The following is a 16,853-nucleotide window of genomic DNA, read 5'->3' as shown; positions in this document are numbered from 1 at the left end:
TTTAATAGGAACACCTGTACAACTGCTCATTTATGCTGTTCTCCAATCAGCCAATCATGTGGCGGCAGCACAATGCATAAAATTATGCAGATACAGGTCACAAGCTTCAGTTAATGTTCACATCAATCATCTGAATCGGGAAAAAATGTGATCAATGTGACTTTAACTGTGGCATGGTTTTTGGTGCCAGATGGGCTGCTTTGAGTATTTCACAAACTGCTGATCTCTTGGGACTTTCACGCACAACAGTCTCTAGAGTGTGCGAAAAACAAAAAAAAACACATCCTGTGAGTAGAGAGAAACACCTTGCTGATGAAAGAGATCAGAGGTGAATATACTGGAGCGGACTGAGCTAGACAGGAAGTCTAAAATAACTCAATAGGCACTCGTCACCAATATGGTGAGCAAAAAAAAACATCTCAGAATGAACTAAACATACAAAAACCTGGGTGAGCTACAACAGCAGAAGAGCATGCTGGTCGAGGCCAAGGACGGGTCTTTGGAGCTATCATACAAACTGGAAAGGTGAAGGAAATGGAAAAATTTTTAATCTTCAACTGTCCAGTCTGTATGAGTCTGAGCCCATGATGTCTAAGCCCCAGAGTCCTGTTGTTGGCTCTCTAGAATGGAACCTGGTGTGGTCTTCTGCCGTTGTAGCTCATCTACCTCACATAGAAGTTTCCACACATAAATGCACTTGCTTAATATTTGTATTTTTTTTACCATTCAGAGTAAAATCTAGAGACTGTTGAATATGAAAATCCCATAAGCCCATGTGGAACAAACAACCAGTCACAGAAATCCCAATTCTTTCACATTCTAATGTAAACATTAACTGAAGCTCTTGACCTTTGTCTGCATGCTGCAGCCACATGATTGGCTGACTGGAGAACAGACAGCATAAATAAAGAGGTATAAATGTATTACCCATTATGAGCGTAGTTTGGCCAAAAACTATCATTTATGTAAAGTGGAGTTTATCAACCAAAACATTTGGTTTCTTCATATTTACTTTAGTATTTAACCGAAGCCCTGACACTAATTATATATAATTATATACGATATACTGTGATTATATTCTACAATAATTTTAGACAAAAAAATTAACATCATTAAGATTTAATTACACATTTAAATAATTTGATATGGGTGACACTGTATAGTGAGATTGTAAATAATTTCCTTTCTACATTATATAGTCAAGAGCAATGAAGTAACCAGGAGCTTTTGTGTAACTGATGAGTATGAACATCAGCATAATTTCTGAATTCATTATAGTTTTAAACCTGAAGTCTTTTCTGTGGAGATGTCAATTGATCAACAACTGGTCATGGCATATGCAAACCAATATGTGTGTGTGTGTGTGTGTGTTTGTATGAGAGGTGTGTGTGTATACACATGTCTGGAGATGTAAATTTCCTTATTTATCAACTAAGTAAATGTTCGACAACCTTAACAAAGATAAACTTAAAACAGAACATGGGCTGAAAGACAGAAATTGCTCTGCAGCTGCTGCTCTTAAGTGTTTTTGAAGAAAAATATACAGAAAAACAAGTTTATAACAACTTACACACACATCTGTTGTCATCTAGCAGAACTCGTTCTCCTCGGCAGCTGCAGTTTACTGTGCCGTCTGGAGTCAGGAGGCACAGATCACCACAACCGCCATTCAGCACCCTGCACGGGGACAACTCACCTGGTGAACACACACACACACACACACACACACACACACACACACACACACACACACACACACACACACACACACACACACAAACACAGCAATCCAAGTTCCATGACATTTATCGAGATAAGAGAATAAAACTAACCCTGCTGTCTGGTCTGCTGCCAGGAAGCTTTAATATTTGAAGGTCTTTACATTCATTTTGCATTGATATTAATTACATCAAGAACAATATTCTGCTGCAAAACATTTCCATCAAATAATCTCTATAGAGGTAATGCTATGCATGAAAAATGAACCAGTGGAACCGGTATCAACACAACACAAAAGAGAAACAAACAAAAAGAACGCACGGATGTTAAACAATAAAAGCCTGCTGAACACTGATAAACGCCTGCACCGTTGGCAAAAGTTTCATTTCTCTCTCATTGGAATAACACACAATATCGCAGTAAAAACTTATGGCAGGGAAGTCTCTGTGGACTGCAGCCACCCCATATCTATGATTCTAGCATCAATAATTCACTGCACAATGACTGCATGATTATGGAAATGAGTCTTCACAATACGGTTGGCGTTTCATCTTATTACAGCAATCCAGAAAAAAGCCTCAGTGATGATTCTCAAGATGGAGGAGTGTCATGTCTGAAATCAAGATACACATGCTGATCTTAAAAATAGCAGCACATCAGTAACCTGTTGATTCATGGCCCTGTCTCCTCAGCATTGATGACTGTTACTTTTCCCTTGGCAAGAACGGTCGATGGAAGTCAGCTACAATCATTTGCTATGATGAAATAAATGAGAAGAGAAAATCCCTCACAGCAGGCTTGCGAACACAGGCTTCCCGGAGCCTCTTAAACCCATTTCCCAATGTCCTACTTTTCGCATTTGCAACACTTCAGAGGCGCCCTTTGCGACTCAAGGCTACTTTTTTATTAATTACATCTCCAATTTAAGGTTTCTTCCCAGCAAATTAAGACCACGATCATTTATCATTCCAATTCCTCCTTAAAGATCTAAACAGTTATAAGCAGAAGATTCTAAGATAATGCTGGTTTACACAGTAATGTGCTTATCGATGAGATGGGAAATGACACGAAATTCAAAATGCAACCTTCCGAAATGTCAATGACAAAGTACATTTAAAGAAAATTTCAATTTGATGCCACAATTGTATGTGCACTTACAATTATTGGTGTCCTTGGCCACTGCAATAATTCCCATAGGCTGGTGAGGGATATCAGCTCGCAGCACTTTCGTGTCACCTCCAGTAAACTTGTTGGTTCGGAGCACGGCCCGCCGTGCCCAATCAGACCAGAAAATGTAATTCCCATGAATAGCCAGACCAAAAAACATCCCGGATCCTGACCTTACAATAACCTGTGTTCAAAGAAACATTCAAGCAACATGCATTGGGAATTCAGTAGTATACAAATTTGAAGTAAGCACCACTGGGAAAAAAAAATCTTTCTGAAGCCTGGCTGAAAGTGTGTTTGAGAAAGCTAAAACTAATGTGTGTGCAGAGGACACGCTCTGTGCATAATCCCCCAGCAGCCAGTTTAGCCCAGATCCTGCTAGTGTTAATGCAGGTGTCATGGCGTCGGACACAGATATACATCACACGACTCCTTGTGGGACTTTCTGAGCTGGCAACGGGAGGATATCTCACGGCTCTGGATCTTCAGCCATTAACAGAAACACGCTTGTAGCCGTGATCACATTAGCCCCGCCACCATAGCAGGATTAATAGGACAGGTGTTGATTAAGAGAACCCAGCTTGAGCAAACAACAACTGGCGATCAGAGGAGGGAAGATGGGGGGTGTGCCAGATGGTTTTTGATGCAGCATATTGGCTAGGAATTAAATTTGCGGTGCAAGCTTTCTCCTCCAACACCAATTATCTCTGTTTATGTAATATCAGAGTTGTCAAACACACTTTTCAGTTAGCTGCAGTGCAAAGACGTGTACGTTTACACACGGCCTAGTATGCGGTAGCGTGTGAGAAGAAAGTACCACGCTGAAATCATCAGTTGTTCATTTTTTGTTGTTCATATATAAACAAGCAATTCATATATAAATATAAAATCATATGTCAAGTCCAGTGCAAACGAGTCCAGTGCAAACTTGCTCCTAAAGGTTACACGCTGTGCCCTTCACCAGTGATGGGAGTTTGACTCCTACTGTGGTGCCAGGAACCCACAGCTGTGAAGACAATGGGTTCTGCTTAATTTTTCACTTTTAAATTGGCTGGCTGAAGGCTTCGTTCGGTAGGGGTCTTAATGTGAGCCTTCATTAGCAGCACCAAGTTTTTGGAATTGAGCCTCGGGGAGGCTGAAGTGAGAGATACTTATGGAGTCTGACCTGACCATGCCAGCTCATGTATGACTAATTGAGGTGGGCTGAGAACAAGTTGTGCCAAGCGCAAATTGAAAACTGAAACGTAGTAAAATCACAGTAGAGAGATTTACTGTACGATTTGAAGGCTAAAGGGCTGCTCTTCCAGCCACCATGAACAGGAAGTTCTTCTAAAGGAAAATGAATCATAATTAAACTAATATATTGTGCATGGAACAACACAGTGTGTCAGGGAATGCTAATTAGTAACCGTGGTCCTTTGTGTGGTCATTAAACACTAGACCCCTATCATGTTATTGTGTTTCGGTGTCAGCCCTCTATAGGAAACAAGTGGAAAAAAAAGAAACCCTATGTCTTTAAAAAAGCGACTAAAACTGAATCATCTAGTTTGGGTACTGAATGGAAAAACCAGCTTAATGTGTTTTCTGCTTCCAGTAAAAGACTTTTAGGGGCACATTTCATGTCATGCAACTTGGATTTTTTCAAAAATATGGATTCAATTTTATGCCCTTCTAAAATCAACACAGATATACAATTAGAATTTTTACAATAAATAAAAAAAACAGTTTTCTAAATAATGAAGAACAGAAAAGCAGGTGTGCTCACGTGTCTGTTGGAGCCATCATATTCACAGCGTTCAATTTTGCCCAGGCTTCCATCAGAAAAGTAGAGCTTCTCTGCTTTGTTGTCAATAGTGAGTCCATTAGGAGTGAACACATCTACACTAATGACCACTTTTATATTGTTCCCAGCCAGTGTGGAGCGCATGATGCTTGGCCTCTGTTCATTCCAGTTAGTCCAGAACATTAGGCTGAAATTTTTAAAAGAGACAACAGCTGAAAGCAACACTAGCACAAATAAGTCATTTCAAATCAATAAACAAGAATCATTCAGCGTTGTTCGCACAGTAGAGTAGCACAGCATGTTCAACACCATACACAGATCTGAAATGCTCTTCAAATACATCACACAGAAACCCACAGAATCTTCACAGCCGTCTTCGCAAATAGACTTTTGACAAAAGTCCAGCTTTCACACACTAATGGAATATTAGTGAAACGCATGCCAGTGTCTGATAATTAATCACTCTAGGTTATATTCTAATTAACCGCAGTCTGTAGTCCATCTAAAAAAATGTACCAAATTACTAACTTAGGACATTCTCTGGGAGGCTGGAAGTTTAATTTAGTCAATGAACCCAAGGTCAAAGATAATATGAATAGCATTACGACTCAGTCCTCAACATAAGCACCGCTGGCTTGTGGCTATACGTATGTGGTCGTTGTTTTTTTTTTTTTAATTATTCTTCAATCTGTAATATAAATGCTTTACATACAGAATTTTGAGCATTTTAAGAAGTCATACCAAATAAATTTTCTCATTTCAATTGCACTACTCAGGTCTGTTATATATATAAGTAAGGGTTTATATATATATTTAGTCCTCTACAATTGCTACGAAGTGATTTATTTCAGCGAGAACAAAGCCGAGAGCTGTAATGCGAAATGCTTTGAATGGTTGCTGGAATGTAGTCCAGTGCTGAAGATAGACTATGACGTCCCAACAGACCACTGATGACTAACCCCTTTATTGCCCAGCCTTTGGCTGTGCTTTATATACATAATGTCAAATTACATGACCACTGCCTGATTGTGGGGTCCTTTAGGTCTGTAGAGAAGTGTGCTTAAGAGAATTCAAGAGCAATCAGACAAGAAAGGTCATGTTTTATAGTCTAATGTGAATGCAAGACTTTATCATTGGATTTTAATGTGCTTTAACAGCTTTTTGCTCTATCTTTGCACAAGAACATAATAACAACAACAACAACAACAATAATAATAATAATAATAATCATTATAATACACATCATCATCATTATGATTAATATTCATATTATTATTAGACTACTACTGCTAATAATAATATTAAATAACAACAACATGAATAATAATAATTATTATTATTATTATTATTATTATTATTGATGTACTACTACTACTACTACTACTACTACTACTACTAATAATAATAATAATTCATTCATTCATTCATTTTCTACCGCTTTATCCGAACTACCTCGGGTCACGGGGAGCCTGTGCCTATCTCAGGCGTCATCGGGCATCAAGGCAGGATACACCCTGGACGGAGTGCCAACCCATCACAGGGCACACACACACTCTCATTCACTCACGCAATCACACACTACGGACAATTTTTCCAGAGATGCCAATCAACCTACCATGCATGTCTTTGGACCGGGGGAGGAAACCGGAGTACCCGGAGGAAACCCCCGAGGCACGGGGAGAACATGCAAACTCCACACACACAAGGCGGAGGCGGGAATCGAACCCCGACCCTGGAGGTGTGAGGCGAACGTGCTACCCACTAAGCCACCGTGCCCCCCTACTAATAATAATAATAATAATAATAATGATAATAATAATGGTAATAATGATAATAATTACCATTATTATTATTATTGCTTGAAACATCGTTATCATCATAATAGAACCATTTTAAGCCAATTTATTTTTCATTTTGTATCTTTCTGAACAGAACCAATTTTTCATGCCCCTATTTACAGTAAAAGGAAGCCGTAAGCAGTGTTTTGTTTTACACATAACTGGATTTAGCCATTTGCATTTGTATTTGTTTTTAACATCCTTCTACTTTGGAGTGTACACTTCTACGTTGGATTTGTTACATGTAGTATAGTAGCATCTTCACGGATTTCCCTGCTGTCACCCTTTCTTCAAAAACCTGCCTATAGATAGCTATCTAACGTCAAACCTTTTTCCAAGAAGAAAGTGACAAATTCTGCACAGGCTTTATGTCCCGAGGGAAAATGTTTCAGTTTAGGCTTTAGGATTTTTTTCAGCTAAGTACTTTTTCACTCTGGGACAATTTAGAGTGTTTTTTTTGCATTTGGACAAATCCTTTAGGATTCCATAATGACTCATTTACTCTATGTCCATGTTTGCATGGACATCTTACACATCCTTACTTACAGGATATCCTACACATCCATACTGCACTTTTACGGTTTCTACATGTAATTCAGCTGCATGGTAATTCATCACTTCTGTAATGTTTGTACATTACATATATTACACATTCTATTACTACGTGTTCCAGGTTGCACATTAAATCCTAGTGCCTTTCTTTATTACTTATTATTTCTATTCATTCTTTTATAAATTAGTTTTTTTGAATCTTGAAAATATTTTTATTCCATTAAATATAAAATTGTATATGTTTTGGTTTTAATTTTACTCCCTGTAATATTTTTAATCCCTGATTGAGTATTATTATTTTTTTAAGTATTAATACATAATGCATGGTGTATAAAAGAGCCAATAGAAGGTCACTGACTTTTGGCACTCATCTAGCACTAGCACATGCGGATGGTCGTCTTCAGACATGGTGACCACAGGCTGCCTTCTGAATGCTCCGTGCCTGCTCTGGTCCACTGTGTGTCTGCTGATGCTGGACGTAGTGGAGCTGGTCCAGTACACTGTGTCCCAGGCATGGTGGTAGGCCAGGCCCTCCACAGAGCCCACATCTAAAGCAAGGCGAGAGAGAAAAAAATTCTGTTGAAATCAGTTCAACAGAAAACCTTTTAACATAGGATATTTTGTCTTTGTGTTTTGATCTTGATCCTGATTATAGTACAAAATCTAAGGCAACATCACTGATAGGAAAAAACAAAATGGAAAAAAGTTCAGGTAGGTTTGTGCATAACAAAAGAAACTTAACTGGCAAATGATGAACTATCCTATAACAAGATTTTAAATTAATGGAAGCTATCTACAGGAGTCTATCGCTAATTAATTTTTCACAATAAACGACGTCTGGCAGCAAGCTTCTCCGTAACTAGTTTGAGAACCAGGCAGTAATTAATAGGGTATGTGTGTCTTAATTAGGGGAAAATGGATGATTAACATCGTCACCTTCTTCCAATGACAAGAAGAGCCTCTCTTTCTGTCTTTCTCTGTGTGTGTGTGTGTGTGTGTGTGTGTGTGTGTGTGTGTGTGTGTGTGTGTGTGTGTGTGTGGTGCCATTATCGTTGTGTGTTAGCTCTCCATCAACTAATTTGAACAAATAATGCTACTTCATCCAGCCAAGGTGTTCCTGTTGACAGCAGTAGTCATTATGTTATATAATCTGGCTTTGTAAAGCCCGTCTAAAGCATTGTGGTAAAAAAAGATGTGATCTCAGTTAAGGTGTGAAATAACCCTAACAGCCCAGGCTAGTCAAGGCTGAATAGGTAACACCATTAAGAAGTTGTATTTTTCACAGTTGCTTTGTCTCGCAAAGGGAGGGAGGAAGCAAAGTCTTGTCAGCTGTTAATTCATTATGTAAATCTTGCATTTCTTTTGTGGATTTTTTTTTAAACAACTGATTACCACTGACGATATTATCAGGCTTGTTAGTAATATTTGATTCAGACCGGTCTCTCACCTGATTTTAAAGATTGTATTCATATAAATAGTTGTATTAATGTATGTATGTATGTATGTATATATACAATTTGCTACAACCAGACTGCAAACTATGCTCAAACAATACAAGTGACCTGACTAAACATCTTACACAACATTCAGCAGCCTAGACACATCTCCAGACAAGACCAGGTGAGTAAAATAACGGCTTTTACTCAGTCGATCCATCCTTCCATCAAACCACTAATCAAACCATCCATTCATTTATCCATCGTTTCTTTTTGTAATTTTTATCCTACACAGGGTCACGAGAAACTTGGACTTCCAAACTAATTAATGTAGATAATTCACTTTATTTCAAATAAACTTGAGGCTAATAACCTAATTGCTTGAACACACATGTGCTTGTCATGGCCACTACTGAAACTGGCTAAACAGAAACAGAACTAAACACGTTCCATAGGTTCCTCATACAATTCCATTTTATTTTATAGTTTCAGATTCATATCAAAGTGGTATTTCACCTGCCAGTAACTCCTTAAATCATTTCGCCATCAGCAAGCACTAAAACACATGTATTTATGCTCATTGATATCAATGCATCTGTAAGTAATGAAGAACTAAGCATTACTAACATGTTAGATTTAAATGTATAAATCACTACCCACTGATTTCCACATTAATTAAGCAATTTCAATTCTAATAAAAAATAATTTACAGATTAGAGCAGGTTTTTGAAGTGACACAAAAATAACAAAAGAGAATAATATTGTATTCTCTGCTGAGGAAAATTCTTTTATTTATTTATTTATTTTTGACTGGTAGAACATTATAATTCCGATCTCTCAAGCATCACTATAGGCTGATTTAATTTAAATTAGACCTTTAGCCAAAATTCATTCAAATGACATAATAAAAGGTTTAAAGTTAAAAACGCATTGAAATATTAATTAGCATTTGTCTATATATTTTTTTCAAACATTCATTCAGCCATCTTAAGTAACTGCTTGATCCTCACTTTAGTGCTTTAATCATCCCTCGACATCTACTGTACATATTCCTGTTCAGCTGCTGGAAAAGAAAGCATCCATATGAATCACTCAAGGTTAATGAGAACCTTATGTCTACTGGAAAAAGTAGGACTTACAGAGTAAATCATGCAAACCACCTTGTTCAGATTGTAATTAGTTCAATCCTGTTTACGCAGATGAGAGCATGTGCTTCAACAGGCTCATTAGGCCAATAATTGGTAATAAAGCATTGTTAGGCACTGAACTTTTTCACTGTACGCCATATCAGAAGCAGCTATTGATTGCTACCAGGATGTCTAGAATGCTGTATATTTTACATAGAGAAATCGATAAGCACGGCAGACAGAAGCTTTAAATGCCTCACCCCTTCGTCCATCCCTATTTGTGTTATAGTTTTGAGAAGGTTGGAAACAAGGCAAGATATTTTAATCCATCAATAGTGGGTACAAGGAGAGAAAGATGCAATGTTGTAAACATCATTTCTGACAGCTAAATTGCTCCCATTTAGTTGAAGAAAAATGGAGGTGGCCATTATAACACTCTTACTGGGTGTAGCATGCAGTAGGACCCGGCAATACATCATTCGACCTGACACTTAAGGCTTCCAAGCAAATGGCTTTTCACAAATAGTTGCTAAGAGGCAGGCATGGATATGGTAGCAGAACATTTAAAAATATACAGGTCCGAGCATTGACAAGTCAACATAACGATGAAAACAGATTTCATAGTGCATGCACATTTCCCGCTACTCTCCAGTTGTCCTTTGGGAAATTCTTAATTTCATGTGTAAGAGACAGAATTACAGCTTATAGGCTACTAATGACCTAAAAAGCAGCTATTAATAATCGTTGTTGGCAGGTCATGCCGACTTCACCATGCAGCACACAAAGATAAATAAAGAATCTTCAACTTACTGTCAACTATGATCTGCCTTCCAGACCAGTCATCGTTAACCATCTGTATATTCCCATAATGGATGTCACTGAAGAAGATGCGGTTGTGATCCGAGGTGTGCTGACGATAGTCAAAGGCCAGCGCTATCACATTTTTGAAGAACTCCGGCTTTTCAAATGGCTGAAGGGGAGAATTGAGGTCGCTCTCATCTGAGAGGTGAATGCTTTTCAAGATGGTCCTTTCTGAGTAGAGTAGGTAACCTTCGTATCTCTGGCAGGCAAAACCATCCTCTGCCAAGTAGCCATGAGCACAGGAGCATGTCCTCCTGCCACTGCCCAGGTGAAAACAGAGCTGCTGACAGCCACCATTATTCCTAGCACAAGGGTTTGTGCCTAGAGACGTCAAAGACATGCCTTAATAAATGACAGAAAATTGAACGATTTTATGGTCATAAATAAAACAGAAATAAACATAAAAAATATGCCATACATTTTCTCTATATTTATTTTTACATTTAAACTACACTTTTAACTATTGTATTCTTTTTCCAACATTAAATTATAGGTCTGTCCTGATCCCAGGTTATAGTGTGGAATGTCGCAAGTTGTAGTATGTTCTCTTATTTCCTCCAAAACGTGTCATTAGTTGAATTGACAAAGCTAACTCAAAAGTGAAGTAGTGTGTGTGTGTATGTGTGTGTGTGTGTATGTGTGTGTGTGTGTATGTCTGTGTGTGTGTGTGTGTGTGTATGTGTATGTGTGTGTATGTGTGTGTATGTATGTAGGTGTGTGTGTGTGTATGTGTGGAATTTCGTGTGTATGTGTGTGTATGTGTGTGTATGTGGGTGTGTGTGTGTGTGTGTGTGTGTATGTGTGTGTGTGTATGTGTTTGTGTGTGTATATGTGTGTGTGTGTGTGTGTGTGTGTGTGTGTGTGTGTGTGTGTGTGTGTGTGTGTGTATGTGTGTGTGTGTGTGTATGTTTGTGTATGTGTGTGTGTATGTGTTCGTGTGTATGTGTGTGTGTGTGTGTGTGTGTGTGTGTGTGTGTGTGTGTGTGTGTGTATGTGTGTGTGTGCGTATGTGTGTGTGTGCGTGTGCGTGTGTGTGTGTGTGTGTGTGTGTGTGTGTGTGTGTGTGTGTGTGTGTGTGTGTGTGTGTGTGCATGGATCCACTGTGACACTGACCAGGATACAGCTGTTACTCAAGATAAGTTAATGAATTAAATTTTAGACAACTAGTTTGATTTTTGGAATAAAACAAATGTATATCATATCACATGTCAAATGATGATCATGTAAATAGTAAAGTTAATGCTCATCAAAGTATGCATTTTTAAAGGTTTTTTTTTTTTTTTTTAGGGGAAGATTTTAGGGGAAGCAGCCAGTAAGCACTAAATTTAGGAAGAGCCTACTGGGTGAAGTTTCATCATGAAGCTGTTTGAGAAGATTCCAGAAGTGTGCACAGATTCACCAAGAACTTGAAATAGGAAGCGTTCCTGATCATTGCAAGTCTTATGATTAGAGTAATTTCTTAGTGGTAATGAAGAAAAACCTTCTTCCTACTAAACTGATTTAATTAAAAAAGTACTCATTATTATTTGCACCAATGTACTCTGACACAATTGCACACCCACACACACCCACACACACCTGACATAAGGAGAAACCATCAGAATGTGAAATGTGTGCATTTATACAGCTATTTAGATGAAAATAAGGTTCACAGGGTATTAAATGTTATGGTTCTATAGCTAAGAAAACATGAAGGAACGGATCAGTGCACAATTCATCGTTTGGTGCATCTAAAGCTGGTTTTAATGGTGAAGCATTTATCAACGGCCATGGACACTGTAATCTAAAAGTGTGTTGTGGAACAATTTAATAAAGAAAGAGCTACAAAGAAAAACATTAAAGGAAAAAAAAAAACATTAAGTTGAAACCTCAACCTTTCTCCCGGCCTCTATTAAAGATTTTCACATCCTTCAGGTTGACACCCAGACCACTTCTCATTGTCACAGCCTCGCTGGCATCACTCTTTAGCCCGCGGCGAATGGAACCATTGGCATGAGCTCTGCCATAATCAGCGCAACAGAAACAGGAAATGAAAACTGGCATCAGTATAATCAGTGGTACTTATATAATTAAAAGAGATGGTGCTTAATTAAATTCACAAGCCAGCTGCATCTACATCACTAACTGAGCTAAATCTCACCTTGAAAATGACATTTAGTAAAAGTTTGTTCAATTTCCATAAAGTCAGGAATCTTGCTGAGGGAATGTCAGAGGCTTATGCCAGGTCTCATAGTGTCCTTGCATAGAAGAGGTTAAACCTCCAAGACTGTAGCAGCTGGCATTGAGGGCCACTTTTGGAAAGCCCAGCATTTAGTAAAATAATAAATTACCTGTCAGACCAGTAGATGTAAGCTCCGAACACAGCCACAGAGAACAGGTCCACGTTGGCGGCTGATAGCACAATCTCCCGGTTTTCCCCAGTCTCAAGGTTGATCCTCTCTATCTTGTCGGTTCGAGCGTCACACCAATATAATCTATTTTCCTAGAAAGCAATTTGAAAATGCACATCAGCGCATCTTCTTTTGTACAGGTCCATTTTATCATCAGCAGAAGAAGAGGAATGAAGAGCAAGACTCAGGCTGGAAGTATGAGGGAGCATGATGGAGAGACTTACAAAGAGAGAGAGAAAGATAGAGAGAGACAGCGATGGAGCACTTTACCGTACCTCGTAGTCAATGGAAATTCCATTTGGCCAAGCGATGCCAGAATTAACAAGCGTGACTTGGTCCGAACCGTCCAACCGTGCTCTGCCTATGCAAGGATTCTTCCCCCACTCAGTCCAAAATAGGTAGCTGTTCAATTCCAGATGATGACACATAAATTGGTCACCCGTTATTTTTGATTTTATTAAATATTTAAAAGATTATCATATGCATGATGGTATGAGAAAACCCTTCAGACGTTATTAAAAAGTAAATTCTGAAAAACAGACCAAAATGATCTTTTTTTTTTAAAGTTTAAATGCAATAATAAAATGAACAGATTTGAATGGTCTAATGATTATTTCTCCTCTGTTAAAAGCACACAGATCTGTGAAGCAAAGTGACAATGAGACAAAGACTCTAATGTGCTGTGACAAAAAAAAAAATGTATTATGTGATTTATGGCCATATCTCCGTGTCCTAATACTTTTTACTAACTAATTTTTAAACTTCTTGTTAACATATGAAGATGAACGTACATGTTGCTCACATTGTTGTACAAAGATACTGAATGAATTTATGCTGAGTATTGTGCAGTGATACAATTGTCATTAATGTAGTAAAAGTAATGGGTGGATCTTCAGGATCCAAAAAATTCCTTAGACCAGGGGTGTCAAATTCACAGTGGGCCAAAATATAAAACTGAGATAAAGTCATGGGCCAAACTGAATATTTATTGAAAAATTAACTGCAACTGATACAGTATGTAATGTTCAACCTTTTTCATATGGAAACAAACTTTAGTTTTGCTTAAATACAGGATTTGGAACAACCAGAGCTTGATATTACAAACACATAAGAAATTAAATTTGTGGTGTTCATTTCGCAAACTTTGACCATACACTTTTTGACAAACTCTCCCCCATTAAAGGGCCGGGCAGATTTTGCCATCATGCCGCCACAATAAAGCTTTACAGCCTTTACAGCAGCTTGAATTTTTGATTTTGCTTTCATAAACATAGTCTGCCGGGAAACCAGACTTTTTTCATCTCCTCCGCCTTCTGCTTTACGTCCAGGTCCTTATACTTCTCATAATGTTTCTTTTCATAGTGTCTTCTTTTGTTATATTCTTTTGTTGCAGACACGTTAGCTCCATTAGCACGCAAGACAAACAGGTCTGTCCTTTATATACTGTACATGAACAGATAATCTGCCTCCCTCCTGTCTTGAAAGCTCCTATTGTCCATCTTTCGTTTGGCCATTTTTGTGGAGGGTGGAATTAACTTGCCCGATGTGACTGTAACATGGTTGTTAACGACTGTTAACAGAGAATGAGGGGCACTTGCTGTTCGTGACTACGCGTCAATACAGTGGCAAGGCATTCTGGGATATGTAGTATTAGCGGCGCATGCGGCTAGCCAGCTGTAATGCACATTTGATATGATCTCGCGGGCCAAATATAATTACACTGCGGGCCAAATTTGGCCCGCGGGCCAGAGTTTGGCACCCCTGCCTTAGACCATAAGGGTTAAATTCAGAGAGTAATTTTTACCTTAGGTGATGAGACAGAGGCTTAATTTCTTACTGTAAACATATAATTCTTATAAGTTATTAAAGTTCTTTTGCTTTAAGTAGAGTGTGAGGAGTTTTTCGATAAAGTGGGAATGGAATTGAATTTTGGGGCAACCGGGTTTTAATATTCTCTCGTTTTAGTGTGATTGCAATAGAAACATGCTGTACTTAATTAAGATGAATCACGATAAAAAGTTAAATGGTAACAAAACAGAAATATGAATAAAGACAAGCTCTCTTTGTAACTGAAGAAGATAATTTCCAGTAAGATTCTTGACGTTCGCATAATAATTCTTTTATAACAGTCCAAATTATTATACTTTTTTGTTGTAATTTAGTTCTTAATAAAGTTAGTTATGTTGGAGACTAGACTGATAATCTCTCTTATATAGTACATGATACAAGTATTTGAACACCTAAATAATCTTCAGCAATACCATACATAACATAAGCTTAGTTTCAAAACATTAAAACATTGAAGAAAATCAATCTAAAGTGGTAAACATAATTAAAGTATTTTTAATTTCCATAAGCAGTTGAACGTCACCCAGTTCAGAGGTCTTTAACAGACAAGGTCACTGCTATTTCAGGCTTGTTGCATATTTTGACCATGCCAAAAATATGACACACAATTTTTTTGGTCAGTGTTCAGCTCATTGGACCAAACCCTGAATTTCAAACAAATTCCTGTCAACTGTGAAACATCTCCAAAGGGCAAAGATTGTGAACCTTCCCATTGCAATGAGGTCAGTGAGGGTGATATTTTTGTGAGAAAATCAATGCGTTATCTTGGTGCGAAGGCTCTCTGGTACAGTGACATACCCTCTCTGTGGATGCACTGCGATGGCTCTGGGCTGGTCCAGCCCCTCTGAGATCACCACAGAGCGGTACATGCCATTCAGCCGAGCAATTTCAATGAGGTTAAGGCCATGGTCTGTCCAATAGAGATTCTCTTTATGGAGAAAATCAACAGAAAGTTAGAGTTTGTGTTGTGATAGCACTCAAAACAAACTCTTTACAACAATCAGTCAACTTTAGGTAGAGTATAATAATACCAGCAATCCAGTCTACAGCAATGCCCTCCACTCTGCTGATGCCGGTGGTAATAATGTGTTCTTTCCATGTCTGGTCTCTCTTGGCTCTAGAGATACGGTTCAGGCCCATGTCTGTCCAGTAGACTGTGTCATTGCCTGTAAACAGGAGACCATATTTCATAACAAGAGACACTGAACACAAGATGCTTCCATTATCTATTGTCTTTGATGTACAATACATCTTTGTATGTACAATACATTTGTGTCTTTGTATTGTCTTATGTATTATCTTTGATAATTCATATGCATGGAAAAGCAGGTAAACTGTATTTATGTAAAGCATGTTACGGGTTTATTATGTGCTTATTCTCAATACTGAAAAAAAAAACACTTCACATTCCTTATTCATATAAACTGATTTATATAAATCGTTAAATATGCTTGTCTTCAGTACTAAGAGGTTCTCGTCAGAGTCAAAAACAGAATTTACTAGCACACAAATCGGCCTCAGTGTTTTGTTCACATAAATCTGTGCAGTGGTAGTGTTTTGTTTGCTTTCTATAAAAGCGTTCCGCTACATATGCATAGTTTAGATCCAGATAATAGGTCTTGAATGCACACCGGCAGCCAGCTGGAAGGCACACATCCGTTTCATACTCCAACAAGCTGCCTAATAACGGCATGCAAAAAGCTATGCGAATGGATTCAGCTGTCATGGACTAAGCTGGGCTCAAGTACAGCCTGCTCACCTGAGCTGAGCTGGAACGTACTGCCCTTGTAGAGAAGGAATAACATGAGCAGAGAAGAGAGACGGACCATCTGTACACCGTGCCCTTTGGCTGAGGGCAGCACTCAGCTGCCTCCTTGGTCACAGAAATCAAGGGTGGCAGGAGATATGATCTCTCTGCTCAGTTTGAACTTTCATCATATTATTTGTGGGAAGCAGTTCAGATAAGCACATAGCACACTGTTGATAAACTAAAACTTATTTTATACGACTGGGACTGGCTTTTTAATTATTCTGTTGCATCACTCAAGGGCTGCTTCCCCTTCATTCAGTCGTTGTGCCACTTGTCACTATTGCATTTTCAGCAAACAGGGTCAATCATGTTGCATTTGAGC

At 38.3% G+C, this 16,853-nt stretch overlaps 1 protein-coding gene across 9 annotated transcripts in view; it reads right to left on the bottom strand.

Annotated features, from left to right (window-relative positions):
- Positions 1-16,853, bottom strand: part of lrp1bb (low density lipoprotein receptor-related protein 1Bb) — a 260,096-nt gene that overhangs the window by 57,099 nt on the left and 186,144 nt on the right. For 8 of the 9 annotated variants that reach the window (XR_007140906.1, XR_007140905.1, XR_007140904.1 and 5 more), the window contains exons 35-44: positions 15,753-15,887; positions 15,520-15,649; positions 13,149-13,275; positions 12,814-12,965; positions 12,358-12,482; positions 10,433-10,825; positions 7,418-7,607; positions 4,652-4,856; positions 2,878-3,070; positions 1,571-1,696 (exon numbers count right to left, since the gene is read on the bottom strand). Coding sequence is in view for 6 of the 9 variants with exons in the window: in XM_047815198.1 (XP_047671154.1) it covers positions 1,571-1,696; positions 2,878-3,070; positions 4,652-4,856; positions 7,418-7,607; positions 10,433-10,825; positions 12,358-12,482; positions 12,814-12,965; positions 13,149-13,275; positions 15,520-15,649; positions 15,753-15,887 (1,776 nt within the window). In the remaining 3 variants the exon portion in view is untranslated. The remainder of the gene's footprint in view (positions 1-1,570; positions 1,697-2,877; positions 3,071-4,651; positions 4,857-7,417; positions 7,608-10,432; positions 10,826-12,357; positions 12,483-12,813; positions 12,966-13,148; positions 13,276-15,519; positions 15,650-15,752; positions 15,888-16,853) is intronic. The other variant, XM_027164566.2, reaches the window with a different exon arrangement.

Source organism: Tachysurus fulvidraco, chromosome 6 (genome assembly GCF_022655615.1).
Source record: "Tachysurus fulvidraco isolate hzauxx_2018 chromosome 6, HZAU_PFXX_2.0, whole genome shotgun sequence".
Taxonomy (NCBI): Eukaryota; Metazoa; Chordata; class Actinopteri; order Siluriformes; family Bagridae; genus Tachysurus; species Tachysurus fulvidraco.
The sequence above is the reverse complement of the archived record's forward strand: the minus strand, read 5'-3'. Positions and strand labels throughout refer to the sequence as shown.